This window comes from Chamaea fasciata, unplaced genomic scaffold (assembly GCF_029207755.1).
Source record: "Chamaea fasciata isolate MVZ Bird 193981 ecotype frontalis unplaced genomic scaffold, bChaFas1.0.hap1 SCAF_13, whole genome shotgun sequence".
In the NCBI taxonomy this organism is placed as follows: Eukaryota; Metazoa; Chordata; class Aves; order Passeriformes; family Sylviidae; genus Chamaea; species Chamaea fasciata.
The window spans coordinates 11236057-11251772 of NW_027094098.1; the positions used below are offsets into that span (position 1 = coordinate 11236057).

The following is a 15716-nucleotide window of genomic DNA, read 5'->3' on the forward strand; positions in this document are numbered from 1 at the left end:
GGGAGTGCTCAGGGCATGGGAAGGCTCCCAGCCAAGGGGTAATACTCAAATACCAAGAAAAGGGTATAAAGAATCCACGAATGAGTTCAGAAGCCATCCAATTTCTGTCCTAACCATTGAAGTATGAAGTGCTGCAACAGCCTCTCATAAGATCAGTGGGAGCTGGAAAACCTAAGCCAGTGTTAATACAAGGTTTGGTTTATTTATGAAAGAGATGATATGACACAGAAGCCTGAAAACTAGACTTAGACTTGCAATATCTCTTTCAAAGCAGGAAATTACAAAGTGGGGAGAAAAAGTCAAACCCGCAAGCACAAGCTGTTGAATTGCACTGTATTTCTGCTCTTTGCCCAGCAAAAGACAGAGAGAGAGGGGCGAGCATACACAGCAATAACAAACCCTCACAGCAGATAAAAGCCCACAATGAGCTGGAATCAGGCAATAATTGACAATTCCCTGTATTTTGCAGTGCTTCTTTGTTTGGACCATTCATAAACAGCCTCAGTAATCTCACCGGAGAGAAGTCACTATCTCAGTGTGCTCTTCCTGCTCATTTAAAGCTGAGGACATCTCGCATTGCTGCTATTGATTGAGCTGGCATCACTCCTTGGATGGTAAGTACAGTTTATCAGATTCCTGATAAGGAATATCACAGAGAATAAGGAATACCACGGAGAAAGGTTAAGAGTGGTCATCTCTAGGGAGCATGAGAACTTGGAAGACTTGAGCTACAGTAAAGCTACTTGGCTTTACCACAGGTGTATGCAAAAGCTCACTAACATTTACAACAGAAGAGAGGGGAATGATGGATACAAATTCATCTATTCCAGATTAGATTTTATTCTTTTGGGCTTTACACAGTCATTTCTATATTCAATACTTTTTTCATCTAAAGGCGGCAGCTACAGCAAAGCTCTGAAGTGTAAAGTATCTTCCTATCTCAGGAAAAACGTTAGATTTCATTAGTTTTGTTTTTCCTGTCATTTTATTTTTAGTTGTTCTATTTCTTCTGCCCAATAATCGTCTGACTGATCTGGGTAAATGAATGAGTAATAATTGGGGAGATTGTACTCACAATGGAAAGACTGTACAGTGATGAGAAACTGTATTGAGGAATTTGTTTAAACCAGAAACATCAATCATCAAAACAAATGGGGGCAAGAGCATATAGTCTCCCACAACAGGACACAAGCCCTGTTAGTTGGGCTTGCCACCTTCTGCCAGGGCCCCTCAGCTGGAAAGCAGATTGCTTCAGTTTCCCTTCTAAAAACACGTAAGACTTCAAAGAATCTGGAGGACTAACAGCACTTGCCACAGTTCAGAAAAGGGCATCTGGTAATACATGTTTAAGACTGAACTAAACCTCCCGTAGCCGCACTCTAAAAGGGAAAAAGAGAAGCTGAAGCAGCATCAGGAGGCAGATTGGCCTGTGCTGTCAAGTCACTCCGAGGCAAGACAGACCTAATCAGCCATCCCCTGCCAGTGTGCATGAACAGGCACCCACTGTGCTGGAAAAAGTGCTCTGCTCCGACTGCACACAGCTCGGCAGCCTCCACCGCCCACGCGAGCAGATGAAGGCAACGGCAAAACGCCCCTGGACACTGCCTTGGCCACGGCAGCTCTGCCCAAGCAGGTCCATCTGCACCCCAGGACAAAAAGCAGCCAAGGAGAGAGAGCAGCGTTGTCCAAGAGGCACCCACCAGCTGGCGGGAGCTCGTACTCTACTTCCAGCACCACCCTCTCGCCCACGTTCTTCAGCAGGCTGATGATCTCGTCATGTCGCAGCTTGGTCAGGTTAATGCCATTCACCGACTTGATGTAATCCCCCACGTTCAGCTGGTCACTCCTGCAAAGAAATAAAATAAAAAGCAGTGTCTCCACAAAGTCTCCAGCTGGTTAGTAACTGCAGGACTTCCTGAACAAGCCAGCAGTGCTGGACTGATGTCTGCTGTCTGATTGCATGTGTCTGCTCTCAGAGGGAAGTGCTAAAATTGAAGCTGTATATCTCTCCCAGTGGCAAGTGTTCAGATCTGTACATATAGCAACAATTCCAGCATATATGTTCACAACCTCTCTGCTGTTGCTCAGTTCTCATTCATGCAGAGCAATCAGCCAAAGAAAAGCACACCAAGAGCTGTCTGAAAAAAATCCAGCAGGGAAAGAGAAAACATCTTTCCTTTTGCCTGTTTTTGGCAAGTTGTTCAATTACAATTTCCTTTTTCCTGCTTCTTGGAGCCTTTCTTTGCCCATTCCTTTTCTGAGCCAATAATATTACTTATATACTCAGTATTCAGAACAGATACAATATTAAACCACTTAGCTTGATCAAGATGTATTGTACCATGCAGCTCTCCTGACAAGGCTGCCTAATTTCACAGAATCCCAAATATCCCTACACAAAATTTCAGAGCATAATTACACAGAGCATAGGAAATAACTCAAAATAGAAGATGTTCTACTTCCTGAAGCAACAGCTTTGCATTCTGGGCCACTTGAAAATAGGGTCTCGGGTGCCAACTACTTTAATTATAACTCTAATCCATTCAGTAGCTGGAACATGCAACTATTCCTCTCCATTCCTGTTGTGCTCACTGCACCCTATTTCCATTTCTCACCTTGCAGCCAGTCCTCCCGGCCTCAGATTGGAGACTCTTGGCTTTCCATCTTTGTCTGTGCCACCTGAAATGGTTAAACCGAGGGTGCTTCCTTCTTTCTTGATCAGCTCCACGATTGTGACCCCTCTGAACTCCTCTGAAAGATCAGGAATAAGGACAAACAACTCAGAGGAAGGAACATTCCTCTCAATCCCAACGACACCCCTTTCTGGTGGGAAAGCAGACCTGAGATGGTTTGAACAACTAGCATGAAGAAAAAGCCTCTGTTTATCTGGAGTTAAGTTGTAAAACAGAAGTGTGTCCTGGTAGACCCACAGCAATGTTTGCATGCAGGTCTGACAGGAAGGACCAAGGAAGACAAAGCAGGGCAGTAAGGGCTAATGAGAGAGTAAAAACCTTGCTTCAAGGTGCTGAAGGCAGTAGAAAAATTCAAAACCAGAGTGATGGGAGCTCAGCAATGGTCCAGGGAGACCACTTCAGGAACTATGTTTGATATAGAGGGGCATTAACAGAGCTGTCAGGTGGCCACAGTTACACAGGAGGAGGATGCTGCTGCATCCAGGTCCAAAAGATGTGGACCTGCAGTAGCTGCCTGGATGGACAGAACAGGGTGGATCTTAAATACTGTGATTAAAAAAACTATCATGAGACATCAATACAGTTGGGACATACAGAACACAATGTAGAGAGGGGTAGGATCCTGCCATCATCAGGGGGTGGAGGGGGAGCTTCCCTCACTCACAGCAGTTTGCTCACCCATCTGCACCTAGTCCAAGTCAAACTCCCTACTACCACTTCATCGACAGCTGGAACTGAAGACACGAGTCACTTTGACACCGTGACTTGTTCTACATGCACTGCCTGCCATCAGACACAGGTCCAGGTCCAGGGAATGCCCATCCCACACCTGCTGCACCAGTACTGCTTCTCTGGGTGCTGCAGGCAGCACACATTTTTTCTTTTCTAGCCCAAGACAACACTCCTGTCTGTCCAGCAGCTACATATAAGCCCAACCTGGTATGAGTTTCATCTCATCACAGATCATCTCGGTTTTACAAAAACCAGGTTCCTAAATTATTCCAGCTTTTGGATTTGGCATGGAAAGGGCAGTAAGTGAGCAGGAGAGTCAGTCCTGGCCTAAGGAAAAGATCAAGAGCTCCAAAGACTTGGCAAAAGGCATCTCTGCAATACTGCACACAACAGGCCTCACACTGTGCTCAAAGGGGACTAGTCCTTGGGCAAACAGGATGACGTCCACACCTTGTCAGAGCCTCGTCTCAGAAGCTTTAACACAATTTGTCTATAGCATTATCCATCTATCCATCTACCTCCACTATCTCAGTGTACTGAAATCTTCCATGATTTTACAGGAGGAACAGTCACCCCCACACAGGGTGCCTTTCTCCAAGGCTGTGCAGGAGAAGGTGGTGATGGGCACTGGCAGCACACAACAAACAGCAGCCCCACAGATGTGGACAAAAACCCCATGCTGCAAATGGCCCAGGTGCTTGTTTGCGCAGAAAAACCTTACCAGGCTTAAATGAGTCGCTCTGTTTGGAGAGAGAACATTTGAAACCTCTGAACATCTGCACACTGACTTCCAGAGCAAGGCAGGCCCCCTTAAACAGCATATTGACACAGAAGATCCATGCTGGTGCAGGGCCTCCTCCACCCATCCAAAACACGGGGTCATTTGGCACTGTGGTGCCTCATCACCAGCACTTTGCTCCTGTTCAAAGCCACCAGGGCACCAGAAACTGCAGCTCACTTAGAGCCCTGCCATGCACTACGTGTTTTGTAAAGCACTTCCAAGAATAATCTGTGCACTTGATTAATGTGAGTAGGGAACCTCTTTGCAATCTAACTCCAGTCTGGCAGGCATTTAGGCACTGCTGGGCACCCATTTAATGTGGCACTGGCAGCTCCTTGTAAAAATGTCAGGTCCATAATACTTCTGCTCTTTAAACTCAGTTTTGATCCCTTGCCAACTGCAGTAAGTTAATTTTCAATTCACCATCCTGGGAGCCCAGGGGCTGCCAGAAACTGGGGGGAACTCTCCATCGTGCTGGAAAGAACAACATCCAGCATCATCCTGCAAATTTGCTCTCAACTACAGTCACAACTGATCAACACAGATGGTGCCACAAGGGGAGATTATTAGCTTTTCAATGGGGTTTAATTTTGATCCTTGATAAGTGTTTAAAATGAGAACTCCCAGAATGCAGTTACCCATCATTATGGGTTCAAGGAGAAATCACTGCTCCAAAAAAGGCAAGTCCCTGAGATAAACCAATCAAGGTCAGCAATAAGGAATTCTGACCCCATGCCTCTATAAACCTACTGCCACTGTCACAGACCGACACAGTGTAAAAGTGAGCTGGTTAAGAAGGATCTGTTCCTTCGACACATAGTCTTTAAGCACCATATATGAGCAGTCTTGGATTTCTTCTACTGGCATATATGATTAGATTTTGCATCCCAGGGCAGAAAGAGCACACCTGAATTTTTCCCTCCCCATTGAGATGCCTTGAGCTGGGGTTGTTGGATGCACTGGCTCTTGTGAGCCTCTCCCCATCAGGGCTGACTACAGTGGTAATGTGATGGACAATATCCTCTGGAACAAGTCATGAATGATGAAGCAACAGCAAAAGGGCCCCACTTCCTCCCCATTACCTAGAACACACTAAACCAACTCTGTGACTGGGTCATTAGCAGCCAGAAGTCAAAATTAGGTCCCTGACTTTCCTAGGAAGAAAATGATTTGTGCAAGGCAGCCCATCCAGACCTGCTGGAGTGCTGTTAGCACATGAAGTCCAGGACCAATAGAGGAAAATGAACTACCAGTTCTCCACTTCCTCCTCAGCCCCCAGGGTGTTTCTGCATGGGAAGGTTTATCTCACACAAAAATTTGCTGTGACTGACTAAATATCAAAACAAGCTTAGTCAGATGTGGGAAATTCAAAGCTTGCCAGACACTGCCAGTCTCCCTCCCTCCCTGATGAGCTCAGCCATGGCAGTGTTTGTTCCCTCTCTCCTTTGCTGCTGTTTTCTTCTTTGTGAGTGTCAATCCAGCACAGGAATAAGTTCATTCCCAGCTCCCTGCAACTACTGTCAACAGCTCCACACAAGACAGGGATTGTACTAGTAATACACCACTAACTGAGGCCAGTAACCACCATCCATTTCTGTCCTCCTCCAAAAGTCCTGCTGATAGATGCATCAAAATTAGTGTTTTGAGGGGTTTTACTCATTTTAGGGGTATCCAGGTAAAATGTAATGGATCTCCCAATGTTTTGGAGCAGGAGCTGATCCCCTCCTTTACCTGGGATGCTTTGCCTCCTGGAGACCAGGGCTGCGTCCATCCCACCAGAGTCCTTGCTCCCCTTTGAGTAAGGGCCATCATCTGTGAGCAGAGCAAACACAGAAGCTGAAATTAGTACCAAAAGCCACAAGCAACTGAATCAGAGCACTTCAAGAAGTTGTCCTGGTGACACCAAAATTGGAATCACATCTGTATCACAGACTGCAGGCAAGAAAAACCATTACCAGCCCCAGCTTTGCACTGTACCCTGTGGGCTCTCACCTTGTAGAGAGGGGAAACAGGAAGGCAGCAACATTACCTGATTTATTCTTCTTGGAGCTAATCTGTTAGGAGAGAACAAAATTCCCTTACTTCTGTAATTAAGTGGAACAGCTGAGGATAGAGAAAGCTGGGACATTAGTCTCACAAGTTTCAGGCCTGTCATTATGGTTGTGAAGAAACTTACGGTCTTTGGAAATGTAGTTACACATCAGGACTCTAACAGGGCACTAAATCACTATACTTGAGTGAAATTGCCTATTCTTATAGATCCCATTATTTCAGAATCACATTTTCCTGCTGCAGTTCCAGCCTCTGTACAACATAGAGAGCACCTTCTTTTAAGTGATTAAAAGAAAAAAAGTCAGAGTGAAGAGAGAATAGCATTATACACTGTCCAGCATAAGCTGAAATTTGAAGCATCTAAATATCTTTGTATTGTCCTATTGGAAGACTGCTACAGAGTTATCACAGAGCTTATCTGCAGAGAAAGCAGCATGCTTCTACAGATCTCATTTCCATTCATCTAAAATGTCTATTTTTATGGCATTTCATAAAAAGATGGCATTTTTCCAATCAATAATTTCCAGTAACCATGTAGTACCAAGTAACTTCCATTCTCAGTGACCACATTCTTGCATTTTTCAGTAGCTGTGAAGGTTTAGAAGTTGTACATGACTGTATAAATATAGGTTACTGAAAACTTTATCCATTTATTCCTGTCCACAGCCCTTAAGTAAGTTACATTTAAGTTACTAAGAGGTTTTTGTCCCACTCCATACAAAGTGAACAAAAATTTTAGTTCAGCCCCATTCAGGACAAGGGTCTGTACCAAGATGACTCAATCCCAACGTTCAGTTTGTTGGCAGCCCGCTTTCCCCATAGACAGAAAAAAAGATGGTGTGAATCTTAGTCTCCCTCACCAGAAGGTTTTTCCCAATATCCTGGTTTACCCTCTCTCTGTCACTGCATCCCTAGCAGAACTGCACAGTCAGATAACAGGGATGGTTTGGGAGTACAAAGGAAGGTGGCAATTCCCAGGGAAGCAGCAGGACAATGCCGATCCAACTGCTCCCTGCCCACATTCCCAACAGATACAACCACCCTTTATTTCTTTCCCAAATGCAGCAGCACATTGGAAGAGGAACCCTAAAGTTCAGGAAACCCAGCACAAGGTTTCTTTTTCAACACTGGAGGTAACTGTGGAAAAGGCACCTGCAACACACCCTGGGCCACCCAGGGCTGGAGCTTCCCGCTGGCACTGGAGCATCAGGGTGCCTTTGGTGCCACAGGCCACTGCGGATGACAAGGACCACCCCAGCATGCAGCTGCCTTCCACACGAGAGCACTGCTGCCAGCTCTGCCCCAGGTAATGTGCTCGAGGCAGTGACGTTCTGCTGTGGATGGGATCCCCGCGTTCCTGGGAAACCACGCAAGATGGTTCAAAGCCAGCTCCATAATCTGCTGGCACACTGAAGCAGAGAACCATCTGTTTCACATAAACACACCGCCCCGAACCAGGCACCCTTCTGTGCTTCATTTCCCCATCACAGCCCCGATTAACATTGATAGGAAACCCCAATTCACTACTGGTTGCCCTCTCTACCCCAACAGTTGTTGGCAAACATGCCTTGGCTTCCCTTTGAGCAAGAAACCGGGTTGCCTGTGCATTAACAACAGCTTCCAGCAGCAGTCAAGTGGCCAAGAGCAGGGACCCGAGCTACAGGCCCTGCTGGCAATTAGCAACGACCCCCCCTGCCCCACCCCACTGCTCCTGACAGCCACATCAACAGCAAATAATCAGCACCACAGCTCCCCTTCTCCTATTGCTCCTCCCTTCCAAATTCAGTTGATTATGTGAAAAATATTTGGGTTTTTCCCCTCATTATCTGGCTGAAATGTTTGAACGGGAAAGGAGGCTTCCATCCCCCACCAGCTGAAATGGGACCTGGCACTTGCTTGCAGCAGCATCCCCACCGTGTGCTCGGCTCTTTGTTCATTTGCAGCCAATTTCCTGCTCTGCCACTCAAGCTGGTAATAATGGAATCATTTTTTATGAACTTTTTTGTTTGTTTGTGCAAGGGGTTACATTGGGGTTTTTTTTAAAAAAAGAACTGCTTCCTTTTGTGCTCTCAGTTATTTCTTCTGCCTAGCACAGCACCAGTTTGGAGGTGAGGCTGGTAACCAGCCTGATTGCTCAGTTGGCCAAAATTGCAGCACGAACCCAAGCACTAAAAATCCATGAACCTCTCTTCTCCTTAAAATGGGGAAAATAACTCTTTTTTAATCCCATGCAGGTTCTTTTTGCAAGCAATCTGTGCTGTAGCTATTAGAGTTGTATTTATCAAGCTTTTTGTTTCACACCAAGCGGGACAGAAATCTTCCAAAACAAGATTGTGTAATTGATGGTTTTCAAGCAGCGATGGTAATGCTGGCTCTAGACCTTTCAGAAAAGCTCACCAAGTACATAAGACCCTCAATAAAACTGAGATTGCAACACTTTCCATATATTGATCCCATGGGAATCTGTGGCAACATACAAAGTTCCTGTAAGTCTTTGACAATATTTTTTACTATTTACACGCCTTACTATTTACGTAACACCAGGGAGAGAAGAACATCCAAGTCTCTACACCTTCTCACAGAGCTTTGAACTCTCCTCCCATGCAGAAGCAGTGCAGAACAGTGATACACATCAGTGCACAGTGTACCACATACAGTGACAGTAAATAAGAGATAATCCCCATCTCATTCCTTCTAAAACAAACTGGACAGATGAAGGAGCAGGAAAAATCTCCATGCTTTAGTTGGGGGGCAGGAGTAAAGGAAGGTCGGGGAAGACTCCACTACCCCTGCAAGCACAGGCACCAGGATCTCCTGACATCATTAAGCTGCCAAACCAAACTCTGTTAAAATGGGGGGGAAAAGGCCTCCTTGGAAAGAGCATTGATTTAGGAGTTCATTATCCCTGCCTGTGGGGGGAAAAAGGAAGGTTTGGGGGTTTTTTTTTTCATTTAGAAGAGCTATTAGTCTCTGTTATTAGCAGAGATCACCTCCTAATGAAAATGAGCATTGGCTAAATCAGATTCTGTGACAATTAGGCTGCTGTCTGCAAGTTGTTCAGATTCCTGGATCATTTTAAGACAGTTCCTGGAGAGAATGTGCATTAATCTGATGGGAAGACCAAGAGGTAAAACCTCCCATTTGTTTAATGGAAAAAAGACAGTTGGAGACAGTTATTTTGCTACAGGGTAATTGCATTCCTTGTTTAGAGAAATGAACACCAAACCAGCATTAAGACCCAAAAGCTGTTCACACTAAGGCAAGTCGGTATTTTTTTGCTAGAATAAAAGCATGAGGCCGGAAGCAGAAATCCAAATGACTAAAACTAATTGCAATTTGATCCATTTTGAGGAGAGTTATTTCTCTAAGTCAAGGGAGGCATTTATCTGTAGTCAGGCAAAGAGCAGCCAGGGGTACACAAGCGTGGGTCAGGCAGCTAGTGATGATTCAAACTGTGGCTCTGGGAGCAAACCTCCAATGCCTGGGATTTTAAAGATCTCTGAGTGCCTGAAGATGCAGACATGTACTTCAAAAACAGACTATAATCATCTAGACGCATCTTTAGGGATCTCATCACCTTTAAGAAGTTGATATGTTACCAGAAGGAGCGGAAGGGAAAGGAAAAGTGATACAGCCATGCATACCCATTCTGAATCCTAAATTGGTTTTTATCTCCCACATGACACAGCCCCCACTACAGCCTGGCCAGGGGCTGGACCATCATCATCAGAGGACGGTAACACAATCCTTCCCACTCTCCCCAGGCTGGCACTCCACACGGCAGCACAGCCAGGGGCATCTCATGCACCAGTGATGGATTTGGGCTTGATTACAGGGCTGTACCCAACTGCCCCTCCAGCACAACTCCCCGAGGGCAGTTTGGGTGGTTTCAGCACCACGGCAGCAGGCTGGGGACAGCGGCGTCAGTGTCAGCTCTGCACAAGAGCAGCACAGCGGTGGCCTCCCGTCTTCAAAGCACTTAGCCTTTAACATGGAGACAAGCAGAGCCAGAGAGCCCAGCACAGGAAAACAAAAAGCCCATTGACGACTGTTACAAACAGCATGATTTCCTGAAACTACTTAATTACCAAGTTCACTGCAGAGCAAGAGCTCCTCCCACGTCTCCTTCAGATAAGGGACTGTTCGCATGGAGGATCCCACCTTCCCCAAGCCTTCCTCAGCAGGTGGCTCGAATTTTCTTCTGCCCATCTAAATCCACAGCTCCTCAGACCCATGGAGGATCTGAACATGAGTTCACTATAACTAGTACAGCTGCTCAGTTCTTTTCCCATCCCTAGAAATACAGTGCTTTGCCTCTGTATCATTAAACATAAAAATAAATAAATAGAGCCCCAAGAAACAGAAGAAGCATATCTATCAGTGATTTCTAGACTGCTTTTCCTGGAATACTGCAAAAGTTGAGCTAACGCATAATTCTGCCCTACATAAAAACTAATCCAAGCATATAGCAACAAATACACTAAATCCTTAGACAAGATAGTCCATGATCCTGTGCTTAAAACAAGAAAACAGAAAGTCACGTTTGCTTTAGGATTCTGCACCACAATTTCATTTTCATTACACTGATTTTAGCTTGCTGCATCCGAAAAAAAGAGAAAAACCCACCAAACAAACAAAACCCCCAACCCAATCCTGAAAGGGCCCAGTGTTTCCTCATTTTTCATTCTGCAGAAGGTGGGGTAGGCTTTTGGAAGCATGCCAGTGAAAAACCCAGTGCCCACCACAGCTCTCCCCCTTTCCTCAGTCCAGGGCACCTTCCATGGGACTCTCCCACAGCACTAATCCAAAGTCAAGCAGCACTTTGAAATGCTTTTGCCTTCCTTTGCACCGGGAAGATTTAAAAAATTCCCCTTAACCAGTGAGCTCAGGCTGGAACAGACCAAGTTATTTAGGGAGCAGCTCCTCCCTAATTTCATAAATACATGTATCAACAAATCTGATAAAAATTGCAGAGGTTGCCTTTTGTGAAGGGCCTCTTATTTATCCCTTTACTGGCAACAAATCCCCTCCCAGCTCATACTCAGGAGATACCCAGAGACAAATGAGAAGCTGGGGAAGTTTCCTCTTCTCTCACCACAGATTTCTGAGTGAACAGGAAGCCCAGGAAAACAGCCATGCTATACAAGAACCATCCTTGCTGGAAACAAGACTCTTGCCCCCAAAACAACAACTGAGCTTTATCCCATTTCCCAAGATAATTCTGGGGGAAAAATTGTTATCAACCTGCTGCCAGTCCCTGTGCCAGCCCTACTGTAACCATGCTGTGTTCCCAACCCTGGCCTGGGAACATGCCCCATCAACTGCAGCTTCTTGTGTCACCAGAGGCTGATGTGGCAGCTCTTCCGTCCACTTGTGTAGTTGTTGCTCCTTGGTTCTGAGCCAGGAAGAACTTGTCCAAACTTCAAGGGTAGTCCAAGAGGAAGTTGTACTTCTTAATTTCTTCTCCTCAGCACACACAGCATGAAATTCATCTCCCCACACCCTCCACATCTCTCCTTCTTTTCTTCTGTATTCATTCACCTACCAACCCTTCTCAGGCATGTACAATTTCATAACACCTGCTGCTGTATTCACAGGAATCAGTTCTAGGAAAATACAATAACCTATTGTTCAACAGAAACTCCATGCTTTGTTCTTCTGGGTTTGTTTTTTTTTTTTTCTTTGTAATAAGAAACCAAAATTACTTTTAAAGGAACAAGTTGTTTGAAGCAATCATTTTCAACTGAAATGCTGTAGATAATTATTTGCATAGCAGTGGCCTTTGTGGGACCAAGATATGAGCCAGAACATGTCCCTGTTACCAAGCAGGTTGGCCTCCAAGGGATACAAGAGCATATTTCTTACCCCCTGCAAGTCTGTGGCAGATAACACTGATGGAAGATTCCTGCTTCCCATGAAGATGTGGGAAGAGTTTCTGCATTTAGTAAACAAGTTTTGTGTGCACAAAACCCATTTAAGTTGGCTCTGCAGAAAAGCCACGCTTTGGCAAGGTTTAACTCACATCAATTTTCACAGGATATTAAACACCTCTCAAGGACTGATCCAAGTCCCATCTGATAAGAATGAATGCTGGACTCAGCTTGCAATGCCAACATCTGGTACTCCTCATGTTTTCATTAAATACATTACATTCCAGAAAAAGAAAAAAAAAAGGGGGGGGGGGAGGGGGGAAGAAATTAAAAAAACTCACAATTTAAGAATCTACAATCAACCTGCCATTACACTCATGTCTTTTACATACCAGAGCCCTTCCTACAATGCATTGTTTGTTCCCATTTTTGCTTTGGATGCCAACACAGAGCCACTTTATCTAATCAGCACATCCTAGGGTAATAGAGTAGCTGGAAGCAGTTCTTAATTTCCACTCAAGCTGTACTGAAAGATGGAAGAAAAATACCTGAAAAAGTGACTAAATTTTTTTATTAAAAGCAGCTTTTTTCATCTCTCCTCGTTTTGTATGAAAATTAAATTCCCATGCTGTTCATCTAATGTCCTCTGCACCTCTGGAACCCAGTGGCCAATATCCATCAGCCTGGAGGGGAGAGAGAGAGTGCAGCCTGAAAGAAGTTTATAATCTTGTAACTTTCAATAAAAATGTGTTTTGAGTAGAAAAGACTCAAGTTATTGCTCTCAGAAAAGCAAACAGCTGTTGTGCAAACTAACTTTAGACCAACTTCACCACTCATTTTCCTCTGCATGGTAGGGAAGAGACCAGAGTATAGTGGATGCAGAACTGCTGGAAATTAAGCATTCCTTTGGTCTTCTGTTCACAGAGGAGCTTATGTTGTTCTTCTGAAGTAGCTTGTAATTTTGTTTCTTTCACTTAAAAGTATCAGGAATGACTCTTTCCTGATTCTATGATTTTGTGCATTAAGTTAGACTTAATAAGAGCTTCTTGAGGGATTTCACAGGCTGGATCTTCAGTACAAATAGCTTTTCCCAAACAAACCCCAAGAATCTTCACTTTTATCCATCTCTTCCAAACAATCCTCTAACAAGATCCACACCAAGAAGATCCCTCTTCCTTCACTGAGCCCTCTCCAGTTCACTTTTCTTAAGCAGTCCCCACCATGATTGCATTTCTGGTGTTAAAAAATAGAGAGAAATGGAGAGAGACTTCCCTTCCTGAAATCCTCACCCTCCCAGGCATTTCAGGCAGCTTCATCAGTTTATATCTGTGGATGACCCAGTGGCCTCAGCCCCTTGCAGGTTGTTTGCACACACAGACTCACACAGAGCATTCACAGTAATTTTATGCACGAGAGACAAGAATAGTGCAGAAACCAACTCCATGAGATTATTATTTCTCAATGATTCTAGTGCCTGAAATGATGTTATTAAAGTTACATTTTCCAGTCAATCTGGCAATTTCTCTTATTAAGCAGCATAGAGTGTAGTGGGAAGAGTCCCACACTAAGCTGGAAAGATTAAATATTGCTGATATACTGATTGTGTTATCTGAAGAAACTAACTATCAAGAGTAAAGATTAAAGAGGAATAAGATATATTTTCAGAATGATCTTTCATGAAAGTTACCCAAGTTAGCAATTATAATATAGAGAGAAATGACCAATAAAGTCTAACATCATTCCCAAGGAAGAATGCCTCACTAGATACAACTGGATTTATTAATCTAAGCAGCAGGCAGCAGTAAATCCTAACTGGCAAGGGAACCAATTTTCCCTATTAACTCCATGTAAGCTTCCAAACTCTTTCTTAAATATGGAGGTGGAAAAGAAATGCAGCCTGCTGAATCCAAACCCTGAGGACTTACCTTTTTTCAAGCACCAAATGCCATGCTAAGTGACTGTGGAGTAAAATCAAATTTAAAAAGACAGCTCTATTGTGGGTTTTCCATCAAATGAAATTAAGTACTCTCAGTTTATTAGACTTTAGCACTCAAATCACTGGTGCTACCTAAGTCTAGAGGCCACTATTACTAACTTGTTTGAAAACACTGGAGTTAGTCAAAAAAGGAAAACGAGCTTTGTTTTAAATGAAAACCATCATGAATGTTTTCACTGCACAGGGTTTGGCCCCAGGCTGCCTTCCAACTAAGGCAGCTTGTCAAAAGGCTACACCCACAAATAAAAACTTTTATTTGTGATATATCAATAGTTGAAGCCAAAAACATTATCAATGTCCATTTTAAAAGATATGTCATCTATAGTGTTTTGTTGGGATTTTTATTGTCTTACCTAATACCAGGATTAGACTCACAGACGTCCAGGGAGGAGATGGGATGGGGAGACAGGACTCAAAAACCATTGCCAGTGCCAAGAACTGGGCACCCTCATAGACAGCTTGGGTGGGAACATGAAGCACAAACAGCTTGGGGGTGACAGAACAGGGAGAAGTCAGGACTTCCATCTTCTGAAACTGAGATCAATTTGCTGCCGTGATGGTGATAGTAAATTCTTGCACCTATTTTGCTTTTTACAAACTCCCTTTTGATCCCTATTATGATTGCTTTAAAAACGGTACTTGTCTTTCATCCTCCAAGATCTTACAAAAGAACTGTTAAATCAAGAGGCTGTTAACTTTCCAGGGAGCAAGGGAGTTTATAAGTACAAGGTAGTGCTGTACTGAAGAGAAGGGAGAAGGCAAGCTGGTCTGGTGTGTGAGCCTCGCAGGAGAGCACAGAACTCCTCAGAGCAGAGGCAGAGAGCCAGAATTTGAGAAGGAAAGCTATAGATGCATCCTAGATGTTGGAACATGTGCATGTCCTCTCTTTCCACTGAATGCAAAGAATTAACCACCTGGACATTGTGTTACAGTATGTCTTGATGTGACGGATGAACATATTTCTCAGAAGCATTTGGCACCCCTTAGGCAATTCAGAGGACAGTTCACAGGAACTAAGCTCTTTGACCTGTATTATGCAGGGAGTGAGACTAGATGTTGAATGGCTCAGTCCCAACCCAGTCCTACAAAAAAACCTGAAACAAAACAGGTGAAGATGCCATTTGGGATTAAATTGGCTGAAAAGAAATATCACTGTTCAGTGAAAGAGTAATTTTTGCCCGTAATAAGTCTTTTCTGCAATTTTGACCAGCTCAAAGCTTGAGATCTCACCTCAAATGAAGCAGAAGGATACATCAATATTACTGCAGCAGAGACAAAAAAAGCAATGACTGATAGGGTTCCCTGAGCTTCCTTTTTCTGGTGAAAAGATGTTTAATTTCAAACAGAGGAAAACTGGAATACCCACTTCCCAATATATACCTGGATAGGAAGTAAAAAAAAAATAAAGCATGAGTTCTGAAATAGAAGCAGAAGTAATAAAAACTATCATTGGATATTCCTGCGTTTGTAAATTAGGGGCTTGAGAAAATGGTTTTTAATTCAGGGCTTTGCTACAGACAGATAACTTTTCCCAGTTCAGCAGGTAAGTTGTCAAGAGCAAATCTCTTGTGACAGGCAGTAGACAAAGCAAA

General features: G+C 44.0%; 1 protein-coding gene across 3 annotated transcripts in view; it reads right to left on the bottom strand.

The window, feature by feature from the left end:
• Positions 1-15716, bottom strand: part of GRIP2 (glutamate receptor interacting protein 2) — a 135453-nt gene that overhangs the window by 54539 nt on the left and 65198 nt on the right. For all 3 annotated transcript variants that reach the window (XM_066195404.1, XM_066195406.1, XM_066195405.1), the window contains exons 2-4: positions 5938-6018; positions 2616-2751; positions 1701-1846 (exon numbers count right to left, since the gene is read on the bottom strand). In XM_066195404.1, coding sequence (XP_066051501.1) covers positions 1701-1846; positions 2616-2751; positions 5938-6018 — 363 coding nt within the window. The remainder of the gene's footprint in view (positions 1-1700; positions 1847-2615; positions 2752-5937; positions 6019-15716) is intronic.